Source organism: Artibeus jamaicensis, unplaced genomic scaffold, assembly GCF_021234435.1.
Source record: "Artibeus jamaicensis isolate MK-2021 breed Jamaican fruit bat unplaced genomic scaffold, CSHL_Jam_final contig_519, whole genome shotgun sequence".
Classification (NCBI taxonomy): domain Eukaryota; kingdom Metazoa; phylum Chordata; class Mammalia; order Chiroptera; family Phyllostomidae; genus Artibeus; species Artibeus jamaicensis.
This window is the reverse complement of record NW_026521871.1, coordinates 17355315-17377177: the sequence shown is the minus strand read 5'-3', so window position 1 is coordinate 17377177 and position 21863 is coordinate 17355315. Positions and strand designations below refer to the sequence as shown.

General features: G+C 42.9%; 1 protein-coding gene across 8 annotated transcripts in view; it reads right to left on the bottom strand.

Moving 5' to 3' along the window:
• Positions 1-20830, bottom strand: part of MTMR14 (myotubularin related protein 14) — a 54818-nt gene extending 33988 nt beyond the window's left edge. For 7 of the 8 annotated variants that reach the window (XM_037134668.2, XM_037134667.2, XM_053669229.1 and 4 more), the window contains exons 1-5: positions 20547-20830; positions 18642-18790; positions 7462-7570; positions 840-915; positions 469-529 (exon numbers count right to left, since the gene is read on the bottom strand). In XM_037134668.2, the coding sequence (XP_036990563.2) occupies positions 469-529; positions 840-915; positions 7462-7570; positions 18642-18790; positions 20547-20702 (551 nt within the window). In that variant the 5' untranslated portion in view covers positions 20703-20830. The remainder of the gene's footprint in view (positions 1-468; positions 530-839; positions 916-7461; positions 7571-18641; positions 18791-20546) is intronic. The other variant, XM_037134666.2, reaches the window with a different exon arrangement.
• Between the last annotated feature and the right edge of the window lie 1033 nt (positions 20831-21863).

Sequence of the window (21863 nt, the reverse complement as noted above, 5' to 3'; positions counted from 1 at the left end):
TCACACAGCTGCAGAGCTTCTAGCTGCTGCATCTTTCACGTGGGTACTAAAGCCCTTGCTCTGTGCCTCAGCACCAGGTGTGCTGTGTGACACCTGGCAGGCAGGCCAGCCAGCCATCGCTACATGGCCACACCCTGGAGACAGTAGGGCTTAAAGACGGACACAAATGCCTGGGCCTTGTCTCTGACTGTGGTACCAGGGACCCAGGGCTGGGACATTATCTCTGGGATCCTGATGTGTGGCAGGGTGAAGAAAGGCTGCTCAAATGTTCAATAAAGCCAGCTTTGGTGTGAAGCTACAGGACGCACTTCAACAACCCCATTGCATGAACTTGGCAGGGGGAATAAGTGTGCGAACCCACTCACCTGGACCAGGGATGAATCAACACTGTCAGTGTGAAAATGGCTGCCGCTGGTCGGTCAGACACCCCGACCCACAAGCCCAGACCCACAACAATCAGGCACTGACCGAAGAGCACAGTCCTCCTCTGTGACGTCCTCTGTGTCTGCCCAGGCATCATCTGCACCCCCTGCCAGAGAAACCCGTCGGTCAGCATGGAGGTGGCGGCATGGCGCTACACCCAGGGTAGCCGGTCTCCTGGCCAGTCTTCCTCTCCTTGCCCACCGGCTCCCTCCCTTACCAGCAGCTCTCGTGTCTTTTTACCACAGATGCCCCATGTGCTGGTGGTCTTCTATCCCAAACATCTCCTCAAATGATAAAATGCAGCTCCTAGTCTCTCCCCAGCTTGTTCGCACCCTCCACCGTGGCTGGGGGTAGCTATTCTCTGTGATGGGGCTCTTGTTCTTAGTCCCAGAGGACACAGCTGAACACCCACTCACCTGAGAAAATATAGTTGTAGCCAGTGCGTCCATACAGCTCCCCCCAGCCTGCCAGTGTGGCTGATCTGCAAATATGCTGGGACAGAAACATATTTTTCAGGGTCAGATGGTTTTCTAAGATTGTTTGTTTTTGTTCTCCTCTGCTTTATTGAAACATAACTGACACATGACATTGTGTAAGTTTAAGGTGGACAATACATTGATTTGATACCTTACATACTGCAAAATCGTTACCACCATAGTGTTAACTAACACCTCCATCACCTCACATAATCAGCATTTCTTTTTTGTGGTAAAAACACTTAAGATCCTCTCTGTGATTTTCAAGCATTACATCATTAACTATAAATCGCCACACTACACATTACATCCACACAGAACTTCTTTGTCTCATAACTGGAAGTGATGACACAGTTGGTTTTCTGAAGTATGCTGTGTGGAAGGTACACTTGTACCCATCCGATTCCTCCAGGTCAGCAAGATGAGCCCTGGAGCATCACAGTACGTGCACTGGCACGAAGGCCACAGCAATTGATCTGAAATGGATCTAGAATTTAATCTACAGCCTCTGTCAAGGGGATGCCTGCCCCAATGAATGGCACTGGAGTGTTACTAACTGTAATGGACAGATCTGCTGGGTGTCACACGTGTACACGTGTACAATTTGGTTGTTATCACATGTGTGTGTGTGCTGGGCACGGTACTAAAACATTCACACCATCTTTTCACTGAATTTGCACAGTGAGCCCACGAGGCAGATGCGGCAAGTGGCACATACTGTTGCTACCTCACAGATGGAGGCAGGAACAGGGTGCTGAAGTAACGTGTAAGGTCACTTACAAGGAAGAGGTGTGCTGAGATCTGATCTAGACCCACCTACCTCCCAAGCCCGTGTGCTTATGGTTACTTGGAACTGTTTAGTGCTGGGTGAGCAACCTTTGAAGCAGGAGGCCCAATCATGGGCAAGATGTTTGGAAATTACAGTAAACCTTCTCTCTCCCCTGTATCAAGCAAATGTAGTAGCTGAAGATGAGTTTACATATTTTTTTACTCTTTTCCTCATCACTGAAGAAGCATTTTGAGAGCTAGAATTCTAGAAATGAGGCAAGTGGCAATATACCTAATTTTAAGGCTCCATCTTTAAATTAAATTGTGTTTGATGAGATCCAGTAGGGTTGGGGAATGGCAGGCGATATCTGGTGATGGGGAAGCAAACTAGCCCACACTTTAGCTAAAGGCCAAGGGTGGTAGTCAGGGTGGCTGGGAGATTACACTGGAGAAGGGAGAAGCTACGAAGTGGCCGAGTGGGGGTGAAACCATTTCCGAATGGGTCACACAGCCTGGCAACGCAAAGTGAGTCCTGAAAAACCACAAAGCACTACCCTCTTTCTCTACCTGTGACATAATGGAAGGAAATAGTTTTGTTGCTCCAGGAAAGGGTTGTGAGTGGGAACTTCTAGCATTCTGAGATGGTGGCAGCCTCAGGGAGCAGGCAGGTAATAGAAAAGCCACCTGGCTATAACCAGGGCAGGGTGGGGTGCTTTTTCCATGTGGCCAGCAAGAACGGATTTGTGGAAAAGATGTACTGAAAGAATGACCTGGGCTGGCATTCCTGCTGGCTTAAGCAGGATGAACTCTGACAGGGGCTACTTAACTTTTTCTAAGTCCAAAAGCATTTTGAAAACCTGATGAAAATAAACTTTTTCCAGACAAAAATGTACACCACCCCAGGTTACCTACATTTCAGGGATTTCTGGACTCTCCTCCCAAGTACATCCATGGACTCATCTCCAGCCCTTGTTAAGGGCCCCTGCGCTAAGGTGACCAGCCAATAATGAGGAGCAGCAAAGTAGAGAGCTGTAGCAGGGAAGCGTCAATCCCCAGGTTGAGGACCCCCAAGACCCTGATGGTAAAGCGGAGATCCCGATTCCTGAAAGCAAGACAGTGGGGAGCATGTGGCCGTTTCAGTTCTACTGGCATGTGTTATGCCCACGCTTCCCCACTGCTTAAACTGCTGGCACTAAATCTCATTCTTCTTTGCCTTTTTTCTGTTAAATATTCTCAGAGCAGACACACCCCTTTTTCGTGGTTGAGCACTGATCATTTCTCGAATTTTTGAAGGTTCAGATACCTCCTTCTGCTCCCAGTTCTCCCACATCCCTTTGATTTGTCCTTGTCTTTTGTAACTGAGGGTAAGAGCAGGTGAGCTGGCCAACTCCCCAAGTGGGCACCGACCTCTGCAGGAAGGTCCTGGGTTGGTGCCTGCAGGAGGCTGTACCCCTGCAGGGCCTAACTCCTGAGCCCTGCTCCCTGGCCTCATGGCTCCAACTCATAACCCATCATTTCTATACTTTCATTGAAATAAAATAAATGAAAATGGAAACAAATGAAAAGCTGGAGTAGCCATACTTATACCTGACAAAACAGACTTTAAAACAAAGACTGTAACAAGAGACAAAGGAGGACTCAGCAATTCCACTTCTGGGTATTTATCTGGAGAAACCCAAAACACTGCACCCACATGTCCACTACAGTATTATTTACAATAGCCAAGTATAGGGGCAACCTACATGTCTTTCAACAGATGAACTGATAAAGTGGTGCACATATACAATTATGACTCAGCCATAAAAAAGAATGAAACCTTGCCATCTCCAACAATATGAATGAACCTAGAAGGTACTGTGCTGAGTGAAAAGTCAGACAGAGAAGACAGATGCTATATGAATCACGTACATGTGGAATCTAAAAACAAAAGAAATGAACAAGCAGGCCAGAAACAGACTCATAGATACAGAGAACATTCTGACGGCTGGAGGATGGGAGAAGGATTGAGGGACTGGGTGAAAAAAGTGAAGGGACTGAGAAGTACAGATTGGTAGTTACAGAACAGTCCCAGGGATGGAAAGTACAGCACAGAACACAGAGTCAACAGTACTGTAATAATTATGTATGGTGTCAGGTGGGTACTAGATTTATCAGTGTTCACTCTGTAAGTTACATAAATGTCTAATCACTGGGTTGCATACCTGGAACTAATAGAATATTGTAAATCAACTATAGTTGAAAAAATGTTTTTAAAAGTTAAAAAAAAACCCCAAAGGTTCTCTTTCTCTCTAAAAAAACAAACAAACAAAAAAACCCGAAAAACCCCCATATGCCCTGGCTGATGTGGTTCAGTGGATTGAGTGCTAGTCTGCCAACCGAAAAGTCACTGGTTTAATTCCTGGTCAGGGCACACGCCTGGGCTGTGGGCCAGGTCGCCAGTTGCGGGACATACGAGAGGCAATCAGTCGATGTATTCCTCACAAATTGACGTTTCTCTCCCTCTTTCTCCCTCCCTTCTTCTCTCTCTAAAAATAAATAAAATCTTTAAAATCACATGCATACACACAAAAGATATACACTTCCAGTTATACAGTAAGTCACAGGATGTGATGTGCAGTATGATGACTAGAGTTAATAATATTGTACTGCATACTTGAAAGTGGTTAAAGCATAGATTTTAAAATTTTCATCACAAGAAAAATTGTGACTGTGTGGTAAAGGATGGTAACTAGACTTATTGTGGTGATTATTTTGCAATGTACACAAGTACTGAGTCATTATGTTGAACATCTGAAACGAATATAATTGACAGTGTCAACTATACCTCAATTTAAATAAATAAATAAATAAATAAAATCAAACATTTAGTTCCATACTTGCACTAGCCACACTGAACTGAGCTTTTGAAGCAGGAAGCAAGCAATTACCGTACCCCCTTCTGCAATGCAACCGGGCAGAGGCAGGTGCTTCTGGAGTAACGTTGGCAGGCGCACTGCCATCACTGCACTAGTAACCAAGTGCCTGCCGAGTGCCACACATCTCTGAGGACAACATCCCTACTTCACAACAGAAGACATTCTTGTGCCTTTCCCAATCTCCCTCTCAATCACTGGTTCACTTGCCGGCCTTCCTTACTCGAGGACAAGGAGTGTCTTCTTCATCTCTGTCCCCTGAGAAGCTAGCATGGGGCCACTACTGCTTTATCCAAGAGCAAGCTTAACCTTCCTGTTAAGCTTGCACTTACAAGCCGGGCGAGCACTTTACCAGGTGCTGGGAAGACAGCCGTTATATAGAGCCTCTGCCCTCAGAGAGATTACAGCAGAGAGGAAATGACAGATGTTCAGACATACAATTAGACTAAAGCACATGTAAGTAGGTATTAGTGAACACCAATTGAGTCGGGGAAGCTAATGGGTATAAAGTGGTATCATACTGCCTGGACAAGAAGGTGCAAAGGAAGAAAGCAGGATAAACAGAAAAGCCCTCATAAAGATTAAAGAATGCCAAGGCCTCCTCAGAATAATCCCTCCAACTCATCACCCTCCCTCTGAAATCCGCTGGCTTCAGGCTCATTGTTCACAGGACTGCTTAGCATTGTAAGTGCTAACGATCTGTCATTTAGCAACCCCACCAGACTAAGCTATTCAGTGTGGCATTTCCCAAATGCATTCAGGCAAGTTCCTTAGTCATGGCCTGCAGACAAGAGTAAGAAATACCAGACCTAACAAAGTTACATGACTGCCTCTGCTACAGGACTTCTCAGAGCCTTTACTGTGTCAACATACATGTATAAATGTATGTTATGTAACTGCAGCTTGGGGATCAGGTCAAACCTAGTATGCAGTATTTCTCATTCTTGTTGAACAGGGAATGATTTTCACATGTCCTTAAACTAGTATTCTATGAGAATGGTCCCCAACCTTTTTGGCACCGAGGACAGGTTTCATGGAAGACAGTTTTTTCACAGACTAGGATGGATGTGGAGCATGGCTTTATAGCCTGCGACCAGATGCAGCTCAATTGTCACTTGCCCCTCACTGGTAAGGTTTTGATATGAGTCTGTAAGCAACTGATTTATTACGGTCTCTGGACAGACTAACCTCTCTGCTAACGATGATCTGCATGTGCAGCCGCTCCCCAGCACCAGCATCATCGCCTCAGCTCCACCTCAGATCACCAGGCATTAGATTTTCGTAAGGAGCAGCGTAACCTAGATCCTCGCATGCGCAGTCCACAGCAGGGTTCATGCTCCTATGAGAATCTAATGCTGCTGCCGTGGCTATAAATATAGCTGAAGTTTCACTCCCTCACCTGCCACTCACCTCCTCCTGCACAGCCTGGTTCCTAACAGGCCACAGACCCAATACCCCTGTTCTATGGAACACACTAAGAAACACTGGTGTGAGTATTTTCTGTATAGTTTCTAGGGACAAGCCCTGTGCACCATAGAGCAGTGATCTTTAAACTAGAGTTTTGGTAACATCCAGAACATGAAAACTTTCCAAAGGGGAAAACAAATACCTTTAAGATGATCACTTTTGGGTATTTAATTTCCATACACACTTTCCCCTAAAATTAACCTGCCCAAGAAAGCCCTTGGCTAAATTTCCCTTCCTACCTCCCCTTTCACATGTACCTTTCTCCCATTTTACAAAAGAGACACAGTGGGACAGAAACAAGCCTCAGATCTCTCCTCCCCACTGCCTTGCCCACCCCTGCCCTGGCTCTCAACCACTCGCGCTGGGTGCCTACAACTGGAGTCTGTAAGCCACAGGTGTGTAAGCTACGCAGCATGCACTCAGACATCTGCTCAATGCCTAAAGAGACTGCATCCTTGTTGCCCTCACTGCCTCTAGGCTCTCTACTTTCAGTCCACTCTTCCTGGACCAACTTCTTCAAAATGCTACTTTCATCCCATATTTGTCTGCTCAAGAATTGCAGTGGCTCTCCTGGCAAATAAAAACACACCGGTTAGCATTTAGCCTCCTGCATACACTCCCTCCCATCCTCTGCTCTAACATGTACCTTCCGATCCAGTCAGGGAGGTCTCCTGGCCGCTCTTGTTCCTGCCTCCATACCTTTTTCCACACTGCATCACCTGCTTGGAACACCCTCTCACCTCTTCCTGCTGATTAGTATTCTGCTCATCTTTCAATGCTCTCAAGCTAAGTCCTGCTCACTTAATGAGGCCAACAGTCCACTGGTCCACATTGTTGTCCCTCTTTGGTGAGTTCCTCTTAAACCACACCATTGGACTCTAAATTACAGTGTGGTAGGCTGAAGAAATTTGGGGGACATCAATTACACCAAAGAATTGTAACAAGGTAGGTAAAATGAGACCATATGAGGAATCCAAATTAACAACAGTTTGGCTAATACTTGACCAAATTAACAACTAGAACATAAGCTCCACGAGGGTAAAAATTTTTATCTATTTTAAAATATTTATTTATTTTTAGAGAGGGAAAGGGAAGGAGAAAGAGAGGGAGAGAAACACCTGTGTGTGTTTGCCTCTTGTGTGCTCCATACCGGGGACCTGGCTCACAACCCAGGCTTGTGCCCTGAATGGGAATTGAACTGATGACCCTTTGGTTCTCAGGCAGGCGTTCTATCCACTGAGCCACACCAGCCAGTTCGTCTGTTTTATATGTATATAAAATAATGTAACTTAAGGCTTGAAACAGTGCCTGGAACATAGCACACATTCAGTAAATACTTGATTCCCACACTTTGCATTAAGCCAGTTACCCCAGAAGAGGGTCTCAGGGAGTGTGCGGCTATGGCATGATCTTACCTTGCCTTTGAACAGGATCACTGGGCAGACAAACCGTCCTCTGCACCTGGCTGTCTTGCTGCGGTTAACAAGGTCTTGCAATTTGCTCACTTGCACAGTGCTCTGAAACCTGAAGCATGGACAAGAGAGGCAGGTCAGGCGGGTTCGTAAGTGGGCATGTGTGCGTGTGTGTGTGTTTTCGCAAAGACTCCAGGCTAGGTTTGCATGTATGTGTGAATAGAATACTCATGGGAAATTCAATAAGTGCTCTAATTCCTAAGTCCTAAATCATGGATATAAGGTTTTCAGGAAAGAAGTGCTCTATCATAGGTATTAAAATTTAAGTCATCCCGATTTCAGAAACTTTAAGATAAAAAAAAGTGAGCTACTCTGAAGACATGGTATATAAAATACAGAAATATACACAGCAAACTGAATGTTATTACCAGTCTTTTCCTCTCACACTAAGACAACAAGTGCTCTGAGAATCCTCTGGAATTCATAGGGTCATTTTTGTTGGAACAAAGGAGGTGAAAGACAAGCTATTTTTGGCATTAAGAAGCATAGTAGTTATTACACTGGTTTGGTAAGGGAGCTTTTAGAACATGAGTCAGGTTTAGAAATGAGTTTCAGCAAGTCACACCCCATCGAATCGTATCAAATCAGCAGACCTCTAAAATAAGGGTCTACTCTCATAAATTCACCTATTGATCCTTAGTAAAAGGCTCCAAATCAACCAGTCAGAGCTTCTGGTTCCAAAAGAAACAAGAAGCAGGAAAGTTAGAGTGGGAAGCTATCCAGCTATGCAGAATAACCAAGCAGAAGGGAGGGAAGACTCTTATGTTCCCTACTTACAAGGGTAGAGCTTCCAGGTCAAGTCCTAGAGTCTTTCATCCCACGCCATATTACTTCTAGGGATCTGCATATTATTTCAAGGCACATGTACACAAATAATTACTTCAGAATGATTAAGTTCAGTGACCCCTACATATCTGTGGTAGCTTTTTAAGTATGGGTACTGTCGGCATTAAGAAAAACACTAAATCTTTTTTAAGACTAAAAGAATACAGTCGTCCCTCATTATATCACGGTTTGTTTATTTCGGCCTCACTGTAAAACCCACAATACAGTGAGGCCACAATAAGTGAACTGCGAAATAGTGAGGGACAACTGTATATCTCACTGGTGAGTACCCATAGAGAATTTTACATGTTAAAATTACATAGGTATAAGAGTGTAGAAAGTGTTTAAGAGCATATGAAGTGTTTATGAGAGTGTGGGAAAGGTTAATAAGAGAGTGGGAAAGGTTTATAGGAGTGTGGGAAGGGTTTATAAAACCTTAATATATATATATATAAATAATAAAATAAATATAATGCCGCTACTTCACAGATTTTTACCTATCACAGGGGTTTCTGGAACATAACTCCTGTGATAGGCGAGGGATCACTGTATATATATCTCCACCAAACTGGCATAGTTAAGAGATGGTAAAGGGGCTGCTTTAAGAAGATGAAGAAAGAGGGAAACACAGGTATAAAGGAAAAAAATGACAATGAATGAGTACCTATCAATAGTAATCTTAAATGTAAGTGGATTAAATGGTCCAATCAAAAGACATAGGGTAGCTGAATGGGTAAGAAAAGAGGACCCACATATATGCTGCCCATAAGAGATCTACTTAGAACAAAAGATCTACTAAAAGTTAAAAGATGGAAAAGAATATTCCAAACAACAGACATGATAAAAGAAACCTGAGTCCTGGCTGGTATGGCTCAGTGGATTGACTGCTGGCCTGCAAACCAAAGGGTCGCGGGTTCAATTCCCAGTCAGGGCACATGCCTGGGTTTGAAGGCCAGGTCAGATCCCCAATAGGGGGCATGTGAGAGGCAACCACACACTGATTGTTTCTCTCTCTCTCTCCCTTTCCCCTCTGTCTGAAATAAATAGGTAAAATCTTAGGGAGATCCGGCCAAAATGAAGGCGTAGGTAGAAACCCTTTTGCTTCCTTGCACAACCAAAAGGAGGATAACAACTAATCTAAAATCAATAAACAACCAGAAGTGCCAGAAAAATCAAACTGCATGGAACTCTAACAATCAAGGAATTAAAAAAAAAATCAACCAGAACAACCAGACTGGCAGCTCTGTAGTGCAGGGAAGAGCGGTGTTGCTCGGCCTGGGGGGAATACGTAAGGCCCCACCCCCTTACAACTTATCAGCTGCACCACGAAAAAGACATGACCCAAAGGAAAGAACACAGCAAAACTTCAGAAAGAGAACTAAGTGATGAGGAGGTAGCCAACCTATCTGATGGAGAATTTAAAGCCCTGGTAATCAAAATGCTCACGGATCTAATGGAGATTAGTTGAAAAATGAAAAAACAAATGAAAGATATCCAAAGTCAAATAATGCAAAATATTCAGGGAACCAACAGTGACAGGAAGGAAACCAGGACTCAAAGCAACAATTTGGAACAAAAGGAAGAAATAAACATCCATCTGGAACAGACTGAAGAAACAAGAATTTTAAAAAGTGAAGAGAGACTTACAAACCTCTGGGACAACCTGAAACGTTCCAATATCTGAATCATAGGGGTGCCAGAAGGAGAAGGACAGCAGCAAGAAATTGAAAACTTACTTGAACAAATAATGAAGGAAAACTTTCCCAATCTGGCAAAGGAAACAGACTTCCAGGAAGTCCAGGAAGCTAAGAGTCCCAAAGAAATTAGAGTCAAAGAGGAACACTCCAAGGCACATCATCATTAAGCTACCAAGATTAAAGATAAGGAGAGAATCTTAAAAGCAGCAAGAGATAAGGGAACAGTCACCTACAAAGGAGTACCCATCAGATTGTCAGCTGATTTCTCAAAAGAGACCTTACAGGCAGGTGAGAAGGGGTTAGAAAGAAGTATTCCAAGTCATGAGTGCAAGGACCTACATCCAAGATTACACTATGCAGCAAAGCTTGCATTTAGAATGGAAGGGCAGATAAAATGTTACCCAGATAAGGTCAAGTTAAAGGAGTTCATCATCACCAAGCCATTATTACATGAAATGTTAAAGGGACTTAGCTAAGAAGATCAAAACTATGAACAATAAAATGACAACAAACTCACAACTATCAAGAAATGAACCTAAAAGAAAAACAAAAACTAAGCAAACTGGAACAGGAACAGAATCAGAGAAATGAACACATGGAGGGATTTCAGTGGGGAGGGGGAAGGGAGGAATTGGGGGGGGGAGATACAGGGAAGAAGCATAATCAGTAGGCATAAAATAGATGGGGAGAGATAAAAAATGGTATAGGAAGCAGAGGACTCAAAGAACTTATATGTACAACCCATGGACATGAACTAAGAGGAGGAGGAATGCTGGAGGGTTGGCGGGAAAGGATGGAGGAGGGATGATAAAGGGGGAAAATTGGGAAAACTGTAATAGTATAATCAATAAAAAATACTAAAAAAATCCCTGATTCATTAAGGGAGGCACATTTGTCTCTGGCTATAAATAAATCTGTGAAATAAAAAAAAAAAAAAAAAAAAGTAAAATCTTTTTAAAAAAAAGGGTAAGGTAACAATACTTATATCAAACAAAATAGATTTCAAAACAAAGGCCATAAAAAGACAAAAAGCACTTTATAATACTTACATAATAATCCATCAAAAAGATATAACCCTTGTAAACATATATGTACCTGACATAGCAGCACCCAAGTATATTAGGAAAATCTTGGAGGACTTCATGAAACATACTGACAGCAACACACTCATAGTAGGGAATTTTAACACCCTATTGTCAACAATGGATACATCTTCCAAGCAAAGAATTAACAAGGATGTTGTGTCAATGAATAATACTCTAGGTCAAATGGACTTAATTGATACATACAGAACCTTTTACCCCAAAGAAACAAAATACACATTCTTTTCAAATGCACATGGAACATTTTCAATGAGAGACCACATGACAGGACACAAAACAAGCCTCAACAAATTCAAGAAAATTGAAATCCTATCAAGCATCTTCTCAGAACATAATGACTTGAAACTAGAAAGCAACCTCAAGAAAAAAACTCAAACATTCAAATTCATGGAGACTGAATAACATACTATTGAATAATGAACAGGTTAACAATGAGATCAAAGAAGAAATCAAAAAGTTTCTGGAAACAAATGAAATGAACACAAAACAGCCCAAAACCTAAGGGACATAGCAAAGGCAGTCCTGAGAGGGAAGTTTCATAGCAATACAAGCAAACCAAAGAAGATAGAAAAATCTCAAATAAACCTAACCCAACATCTACAAGAACTACAGGAAAAACAACAAAGCTCAGAGTGAGGAGAAGGAAATAATCAAAATCAGAGCAGAAATAAATGACATAGAGACTAAAGAACAATTCAAAGGATCGATAAATACAGGAGGTGGTTCTTTGAAAAGATAACAAAATTGATGAGTCTTTAACCAGACTCATCAAGAAAAAAAAGAGGATCCATAAGTAAAATCAGAAATAAAAGAGAAATTACATTTGATAGCACAGAAATACAAAGGATTGTAAGAAATTACTATGAAGAACTGTATGTCAAGAAATTTGACAACCTAAGGGAAATGGACAAATTTCTAGAAATATATAATCTTCCAAAACTGAATCAAGAGGAAGCAGAAAGCCTGAATAGACTGATAACAACTAAGAGCTAAGTCCTATTTTTTCAACCCATTCCAAAAAATTCAAGAAGAGAGAAGACTCCCAAACTCATTTTACAAAACCAGTATTACTCTAATTCCAAAACCAGGTAGAGACACAACAAAGAAAAAACTATACGCTAACATCACTGATGAACAGAGATGCTAAAATCCTCAACAAAATAATGGCAAACCAGATCCTACAATACATTAAAGAGATCACACCATGATCAAGTGGGATTCATCCCAAGGATGCAAGGATGGCACAATATTCACAAATCAATAGATGTAATACATCACACAAAATGAAGGACAAAAATCACATGATCATATCAACTGATGCTGAAAAAGCATTTGATCAAGTATAGCACCCATTTATGATAAAAAACCCTCAGCCAAGTGAGAATAGAGGGAGCATGCCTTAACATAATAAAGGCCATATACGAGAAACCTACACACTCAACAAAACCAATAATCATACTCAACGGGCAAAAACTGAAAGCTTTCCCACTAAGATCAGGAACAAGACAAAGGTGTCCACTTTCACCACTTCTACTCAACATAGTATTGGAAGTTCCAGACACAGCAATCAGACAAGAAATAGAAATAAAAGCCATCCAAATTGGAAAGGAGGAGGCAAAACTGTCATTATTTGCAGATGCCATGACAGTGCACACAGAAAACCTTATAGGCTCCACAAAAAAAAAACTACTCGACCTTACAGGTGAATCTGGCAAAATAGCGGAATACAAAGTCAATATTCAGAAATCGAAGGCATTTTTGTATATTGCCTACACCAACAATGAACTATCAGAAAGAGAAACTAGGGGAAAAAAATCCCATTTACTATAACAACAAGAAAAATAAAGTACTTAGGAATAAACTTAACCAAGGAGGTAAAAGACCTGTACTGGGAAAACTATAGAATGCTAAAGAAAGAAATTAAGGAAGATACAAATCAATGGAAGTATATACTTTGTTCATAAAGTGGAAGAATGATCATCATTAAAATGTCCATACTACCCAAAGCAATCTAAAGACTCAATGTAATCCCTATTAAAATACCAATGATATATTTCACAGATTCAGAATATTTCAAAAATTTATATGGAACCCAAAATGACCCCAAATAGCCTCAGTAATCTTGAGAAGAACAAAGTAGGAGGGATCACAACACCTGATGCCAAAGTATACTGTAAGTTACTGTAATCAAAACAATCTGGTATTGGCATAAGACCAGACACATAGATCAATGGAACAGAATAAAGAACCCAGAAATAAACTCATGTCTCTATGGCCAATTAATATTTGACAAAGGAGGCAGGAGCATAAAATGCAGTAAAAACATCCTCTTCAATAAATGGTGTTGGGAGAACTGAAATGGTACCTGCAAAAAAATGAAACTAGACCACCAAGTTACACCATACACCAGAAAAAACGCAAAATGGATAAAAGACTTATTAAAACATCGAAACAAAAAGGGAACTAATGTATGGGAAAACATTACTTGCCAATGATATCTCAGATAAGGGTTTGATATCCAAAATACATAAGAACTCACATAACTCTACTCCAGGAAGACAAAAAATGGACAAAGGACCTAAATAGACACTTCTCCAAGCAGGACATACAGAGGGCCCAGAGACATATGAAGGAATGCTCAGCATCATTAGCCATCAGAGAGATGCAAATTGAAACCACAATGAGATACCACCTCACACCAGTCAGAATGGCCATCATAAACAAATCAACAAAAAGTGCTGGTGAGGTTGTGGAGAAGAGGAAACCCTAGTGCACCACTGGTGGGAATGCAGACTGGTGCAGTCACTCTGGAAAACATAAGGAATTTCCTAAAAAAAAAAACGAAAAATGGTATATCCTCTTGAACCAGAGATTCCACTGCTGGGATTACACCCTAAGAATCCTGAAACACTAATTCAAAAAAACCTATACACCCCAGGATTCATTGCAGCATTTTTTATAATAACTAAGTGCTGGAAACAGCCTAAGTGCCCATCAGTAAATGAGTGGATCAAAAAACTGTGGTACATTTACACAGTGAAATACTATGCAGCAGAAAGGAACTCCTACTTTTTGCAACAGCATGGATGGAGCTGGAGAGTATTATGCTAAGTGAAATAAGCTGGTAGTGAAAGACAACTACCATATGATCTCACCTATAAGAGGAACCTAATGAACAAAATAAACTAATGAGCAAAATAGAACTGGAGGCATGGAAAACAAGGAACAGACTGACAGCAACTACAGGGGAGGCAGGAGGGGGATAAGGGTGGAAAGAAGGGGAAGGGACTGGTCAAGGAACATGTATGAATGACCCATGGACATGGACAACAGTTTGGGGGTTGACAGTTGGAGGAGGGCGGGGTAGAGAGACCAACTGGGAAAACTGAAATAAAAAAAAATAAAATAAAAACAGATAAATACTACGTCTTTTTAAAACATTGCTGATTTCTTAGTAACTCTTCACAGATATATTCTCAAGCCAGTTACTAAAAATATTACTATCCAGTAGGGGTTTGACATTAAAGTCAAAAGGGGTCTTCGAATAAAACCCAGAGTAACAGTTCGATCTTGGAAAGAGAACAAGGAGGATGTGGTAAAGGAAGAGGATTTATAGTTTACAGTGTATTTTTCTAAAGGTCTGATTTAAGATGTTACTTTTGAAATCCTTTTTTCCCCTTTTTTGAAGAATGGCAAACTTGAAGAAGGCGGGGTAGCACAGACCAAGCAGCCAGGCTCTAGAAAACACTTGGTTCACTGAAAACCAAGTTCTGTCACCTTCTCTCCACTGAGGTTCTCCATGACAGAAAAAAGCACCTCACTACAAAGGAATTGCCTAATTAAACTCAGAGGCCATTAGAATACAAAGGAGAGCACAGACAATCCTGTTCATAGCAGTCTTCTACCTTCTGGAGGCCCCAGGCCATTTTCACAGATCTCATCAGCACTGTCTGATGCAACTGACTCTCCCTTAGCTCACACCAGCAGTTCCCTCTGAGCTCTAAATGCCTCCAGACCACACGTGATTCTTCCAGGTGAGTCCTTCCATTGAGCAAAACCTTCCACAAAACAAAGGTGAAGAACATGCCAGTATTTCCCTCGAAGGGGTTCTATGCAGCCTTTTAATGTAAAAGCAAGCACACTTACACTTGTCAGGCTAGTTGATGATTTATTTTCCCGGTTCTCCAACTCAACAAGGCAATTCAGTTTCTGTTCCCAGTTCCTGTTTTTATTTTTATTGTCTCTTGGCCTCAGGATCTTCTTGCAGTGCTACACACTGTACTGTGTCTGGCACATGATGCTCATATTTCAATGAGTAGGTTTGTGTATTTGTCTGTCTTGAAAGGCTTAGTCCCTAAGCTATGGAATCTGCTGCTATCTCTAGGTAGAGTGTCAGAATTGAGTTGAATTGTAGGATACCCAACTGGTTGGTGTCTTGAGAATTCACGGTGTGGAGAAACCCCTGACCTTCCCCACACATGAGGGAGATGGGTGCATAATTTTAACCACTGCCGCCCAATGCCTCATCTGTACTTCCCTAATTCTGGTTCTTGTTACACTGTCACTGCTTACTTACTGGTCTGTGCTACCCACTAGAACTAAGGATAGGGACTTTATCTAGCTGGTAAGACTTCCAAATGGATCTGTGGGGTCTGCCACATGGCAGGATCTCAATGAAAACTTGTTGGTAAACATGTGTCTTGGCCAGCCTTGGCTAATAATTTAGTTGATTAGTTATCATCCCAATATGATGAGGTTGTGGGTTCTAGCCCTGGTCAGGGCACATAAGATCAACCAATGAAGGCATAAACAAGTGGAACAACAAACCAATGTTTCACTCTCTCCCCCACCCCCTGCCCTTTCTCTCTAAAGTTAATAAATAAAAATTTAAATAAACATCTGTCTTGACTGTTCAGACATCTCTATCCAGGCTTCTATTCCCAAGCGATGGGTTAAGCACACCTAACCGATTCCTGCATCCAGTTCTACCCTATGTAACGCAGTCTAGTTAGTGTCATATTAACGCCAAAGCTGGATATGCAAAGCAAAAATTTCTACTTCTTACCACCTAAATGTGCATATACTCCCTTCTTGTGAATGAACAGGCTTAACTCACTCAGTATCACTTCAAGGCCCTGAAGGCAATGAAAAGTAAAAACAAACTCCAATAAAAATTCCAGGTTTAGGGATGTACCACAGTAGCCCTGGCCTGGAAGGTAAGACCCTGCTAGGTGAGGTGGACGGTGATGACAGAAAAAAAGGCAGAGAGGTGGACAGAGCAGGGTGAGGAAGACCTAGCTGTGAACCCCACTCTGCTATCTACGTCAGTGGGTGTCGACTTCTCCTGTACAATGGAAGTGATTCTGTCTTTTTCACTAGGTGGTTGCAGGCCTTGAGTCAGTTAATGTGTGAAACTCCAACATATGCCAAAGCGCAGGCACTTGACAAATGTTAGTTTCCTTCTCCTTAAGGGCTGGATTTAAACAGAACTAGTTACTTCCTTCCCAGAAAAGCTTCTGCAAGGCAACCGAGACTGAATTCCTTATAGTACTGCTGCTACAGGGTGGTTTGGCATTACCTGGGAGCTTGTTAGAAAATGCAGATGCTCAGTCTGCACACTAGGCCCACTAACTCAGACTCTGCCTTGTTACTAGAGCTCCAGGTGATTCACACACAGAATCAAGTTAGAAGAGCACCACTTTGACTACAGCTGAGCTTAGTATCATAATGCAGTTGTGAGATTTTACAATGCAGTCAGCACTGAAGAGGGTTGGAAGGAGAGCAACGGCAAGGAGAAAGACCTCTTGTTCAGAAACTTTAGTTTCAGCGCTTATAGAAGGTGAGTTGACTTAACTCTGGAAGTCAGGAAGACAGAGGAACCATAAATAATAGGACCACAGGGAAGCCCAATTCTTTAGGCTTGGAGCTCCCTGGAGTTCCTAAGTTATACAACTAAGGGTATGATGCAATCTGTATAATCTACATACAATTTATTTTTCTAATACATTGACTTTTCTCAGTGAACCCCACCACAAGCTCAAGAGATGGCACACTTACGTACACCCCACTTTTACATGAGAAAACTAAGGCTTAGTCCTTGAACTCCTCCAAACTGGCTGTTCTGCTTCAAAGCCTTCTTTGGCTCCTGGTGGCCCATGGCAGTGGCTCTCAGACTACAGCATATGTAGAACTGACCTAGGGAGCTCTCTGAGACTAGATTTTGCAAGTTCTGATTCAGGAGCCCTAGAATCTGATTTTAATGAGTGTTTAGGGTATACTGGGAAATAAAACTACTAACACCCACAGGTCCAAACTCTTTGGCCTGATGATCAAGACCCTATACAAACTGGTCCCAGAGGACATTTCAGGGACACTCCTACTCATCCTTCTAATTAGAGCTAAAAAGGATCTCTATCATGGGGTCTTCCCAAACACACACATGCACACCCTACACTGCTGGTATGCCGACAACAGCACCCCTCAAACCTTAATGTGCATACAAACCACTGGGGAATCTTGCTATGCTGTGATTTTGATTGATTCAGTGGCTATGGAGCTCGAGATTCAGAGTCTCTAGCCAGTTCCTGGGTGCACTCATGGGCATGCCATGGGTTTGGATGGCCTGCTACACTTTGCAGCATAACTCCTGCAGTGCTCATCCTAACACTACATTACGAGGCCAAGATTTCACAGATGTTATTGAAAACAGCTCCTAGAATTCCCTTAAAATCAGCAGCAAGCAGGGAGACTGGGGAAATAAACTTTGAAATCAACATAAAGCATTTTCAAGAGCCCCAATGCTGTGATTATTTTTTGGTGTCTGCTACAATTTTACTGCTACCATTTACTGACCACCTGTAAGCTGCAGCCCATGCCAGGTGCTTTATGTCTGCTAGGCCCTAAATAAATGGTAGCTCTTATTTCTAATTCTTACAACAAACATTCCAGGCTTGCAATAGCCACGATCATCATCAGGGACTGCACAAGTCACTTTTCTAAAGAGGTGTACTTACCAATAAGAAAAGTAACAAGTTAAATAATCTGCCAAAGTTTATTGCTGGTTAGTTACCCAGCCAGCAAGTCGCATGTGGGTAACTCAATCATGAGCATGCTCTTGATTGAGCATATAAACTCAATCAACCAGACTCTAGACCACAGTCAGGCTCTTAGGCATGTGGACACAGAACACCTTTCACTCACTCACATATTCTCTAAAAAAAAGGACACTGAGGTTCAGAGGGGTCAGGTATGAGCTGCTATAGGGTGGGAGTGAAGGAGAAGTCCAGGGCTGTGACTCCCAACTCCTGTTCTATTCCACGCTGCCTTGCCAATCTTACATATCAAACCCTGAAATGAATGATGATGCGGATAAGGATTAACACCTGGGGAAAGTGAGTTGCCCCAGCCTAGCGCCCCACCCAGCTGTAGACCTCCTGACTCTGAGGACGAGCTGTTAAGGCCTCCCCAGACAGGTGCACTCTGGTCACATAATGCTCACGTGTCTTTCTCCTTCTCAGAACTTTCGTACTCCAGGAACACAATGTGCTGGGGGTAGTGGCCACAGATGTCCCCATTCACATTTTGGATCACACTATAACAGTAGTCTCGGCCAAACAGCTCCAGACATCTCTTCTCAATGCGCTCAACCTGCACAGAAGACAAGACCTGGGCATTAAGAAGATTCTGGGGCTCTGTGTGTGAGAATTAGGGAGTTCGTGACCTGAAGAAGTCACTGGGAATGACATGTGCTGCTGTGATTATTATTCAATGCCAGGAAAAGACCTATTGCTGGGTCACAGGTCCTAAATGTATAGTTCATTAACCAATATGTGGTATACTTTGGGAGGGTCTTGAACCCCCTTATGTTGCAGTGAAACTGGAGAGGATTACTGCTTTCATTAGATTGTCAAAGGAGTGCACAACCCATAAAGCATTAAGAACTCCTGCTCTTGCTTAGTTTACTTTAACTGAACTAATCCCTTATCTTCCCTTGGCTCCAGATTCTTTCCCATTCTCCAGCCATAGACCAATGCTTAGAAGCTCTATTGAAGGAACAGCTCCCCTTAAAATTGCTCATTTTATTCACAGTTAAGGGAAAGGCCCACTAAAACAGGCCTAAGACCTGTAACATCATGAGAAGTCTGCAAAAATTCAGGAGGCTTAGAGAGGCTTTAAGGCTGGTGCAGTGAAAAAGTCAGGGACAACTTACGATAACCATAATCTTCAAGGGTGTGTAAGATGAAAAAAGGGCCCAGTAAAACCACTCACCTTCTTCAGCCCATGAAGAGTAATGGGGAGAAAAAAAAATCACTAGCAGCTGAAACTTGGAGTCCTCCAAGTTTAAGGAGTTTCATTAGGAAGCCTGTTTAAAAACTGCAAACTCCAGGTTCTTACCCTCAGAAATTATGACTTAGGATTGGATGGGACCAATAAATCTTAATTTTTATCAAGCACCTTAGACAATATGGAAACAAGTGGTCCTCAGACTAAGCTCTAAAAATACTTGGTGGTATGGAGAGTGTAAAAGTGCCATCATGACCAGAGGCTTTCCTGGGTTACTCCAGAGACTAACAGATGCCAACTGAGGTATGTCGCAGCACAGGTAACTTCTGGGACCCAACCAGAGTTTCGTGACCCAGGATGGAACAGAATCCCACTGGAAAACCTAATGCTAAACTTGCTAAAATCTCATGCGGGGAATGAGAGATGGGTCACTGCATGGTTAACAAGATTGCCATCAGACTGTCAGAGAGTGCCTAGGATGGCAATGGCTTAACCAGACTGGAAGCCTTCCAAGTCTAGAAATAAGGAGGTTAAAGGGAATCCCAAGCACAGAAAAAAGAGGAACTGAGACCTGCCTTTGATAAAGGAACAGAAGGAGTGCGGTCTATCTTCCTGCTCTACAGGGGAAGGAAAGGGCTGGGTCTAAGTTTAGTGTCTTGCCTTATAGGAGTGTAAGGAGGCAACACAGTTCATCTCTTGGCTCCATTCTGTCCCACTACTCCAGCCCCTTCATTCCGACCTCTGTATTAAATGAAGTATTAAATGGAGAAATACGCTAAGCTTTTTTCTTTTTTTTTTTTAATTCCAAGCTTTTATCTCCCTCCCTCCTCTCTCCTCAGGCAGGGGAGTAAGTCACCTCAGCCCCTCCTCTCTAGTCTCTGAACAAGGCCCCTCACTGTGATCTTTGACCTCCAAACCCCTTCTCTAAAACCAAAAGGACGTCCTTCCTCGCCTGTCTGACGTCGGTTCCTCCTTTTTCCGTTTTTAAACCCAACCCTTACTCTCCCGATCCAGTTCCTAGGAACTCCCCTCTCTCCTTCCTCTGACCCCTAACTTCAGCCTTTCCGCTGTTACTTTCCAAGCCAGGACCTTCTCCTGCTCGTCAGGCCTCCGAGCACACCTTAGAACCGCCAGTCCCGCTGCAGTCCTTGGCTCGGTACTGAGTCCGGGAGAATTCCTCCAGCAGCTCTCCGAGACCGGGCTCCTGCGGCGGCGGGTGGCCCGAAGAAGTCGAGGACCACACGGAGGCGGCAGCGGCGGCCCGAGCGCCAGCCATGGCCCAGCCTCCGAATCCCTTCGGCGTCCCGCGTCCCCCTCAGCGCTACTCAACTCGGCCCATGGCACCTGGGGATACGGACTCCAAGCCCGGAACTTTAAGCACCGCTTTAGCCTCCGCCTTCCGCTTCCACTTCCGGCCCCGCCCCACCATACCGGATGTTTACCTCTGCACTGGCCAATCGAAGCCCGGGACTCGCGCCTTGCCTCTCGACTACCGGCCCACCAGACGACGCGGAACGATCCAAATGGTCTCGGGGGCGGGGCCGGGACCACCCGCGGAAAACTAGTGCTCCGCCCCACGGGGGTTTCCCTTGGGGAAGCCGGGCTAAACCATTGGGACTGGGGGTGGGACAGTGAGGGAAGCAGAAGGAAGGAACCATGGGAAAGAAGCAGAGTAAGAGTGAATAAACCATTGCAGGGAGAGGAGGAAACTATAGTAGGCAACTGGTGTTGGCAACCACAGTAATAATAATAAGACTAAAACGGCAATTCATGGGGCACTCTGCTTTCACTGCTCCTTACAACGTAACGTCCCTGTGATTTTGTAGTGCTCCTATCATCTGCCTATTTTATTGAAGAAGAAACCCACATGCATAACTGGCTTGAAATTCTATGACTGAAAAGCCCCATATTTTTCTTTTTTCCCAATGGTCTTGATAAGAAAGGCCAAACGTGTAAAAAAAAAAAAATTACAAGAGTTTATATGACCCAAACTGGAAACAATTGCCGGGAAGCAAGATCTCAAATGTCCAGATAATGGACAGTTTTGCGGTTTCTTCTCTGCATTTGAAATTATGGAATGAATTTAAGGAAGACTATCTGAAAGTGGAAGAAAGCAGGGCAGGAGCTGGATTACAGGATAGTTGATAAGATTATGTGCTCCGTTGAGGGTGATTACACTTATTTTAAAGCTGTGTTAACCTAGATGTACAATAACAATGGATAGGGCTTGCTCAAGCAAAGATAAATCTTTGACTAAAAAGTCATATGCCCACCATGAACTTCACACTTAGTGATTTCTGATCAGATCACCCTGTGAGGTTCTTTCTGTAGAATCCCTTTTTTCATGCATACTGGAATACTGCAAACATTCACAGAAGTGGAAAAAAATAGAATAACAAATCCTCATGTATCCATTAGCCAGTTTGAACAATAATCA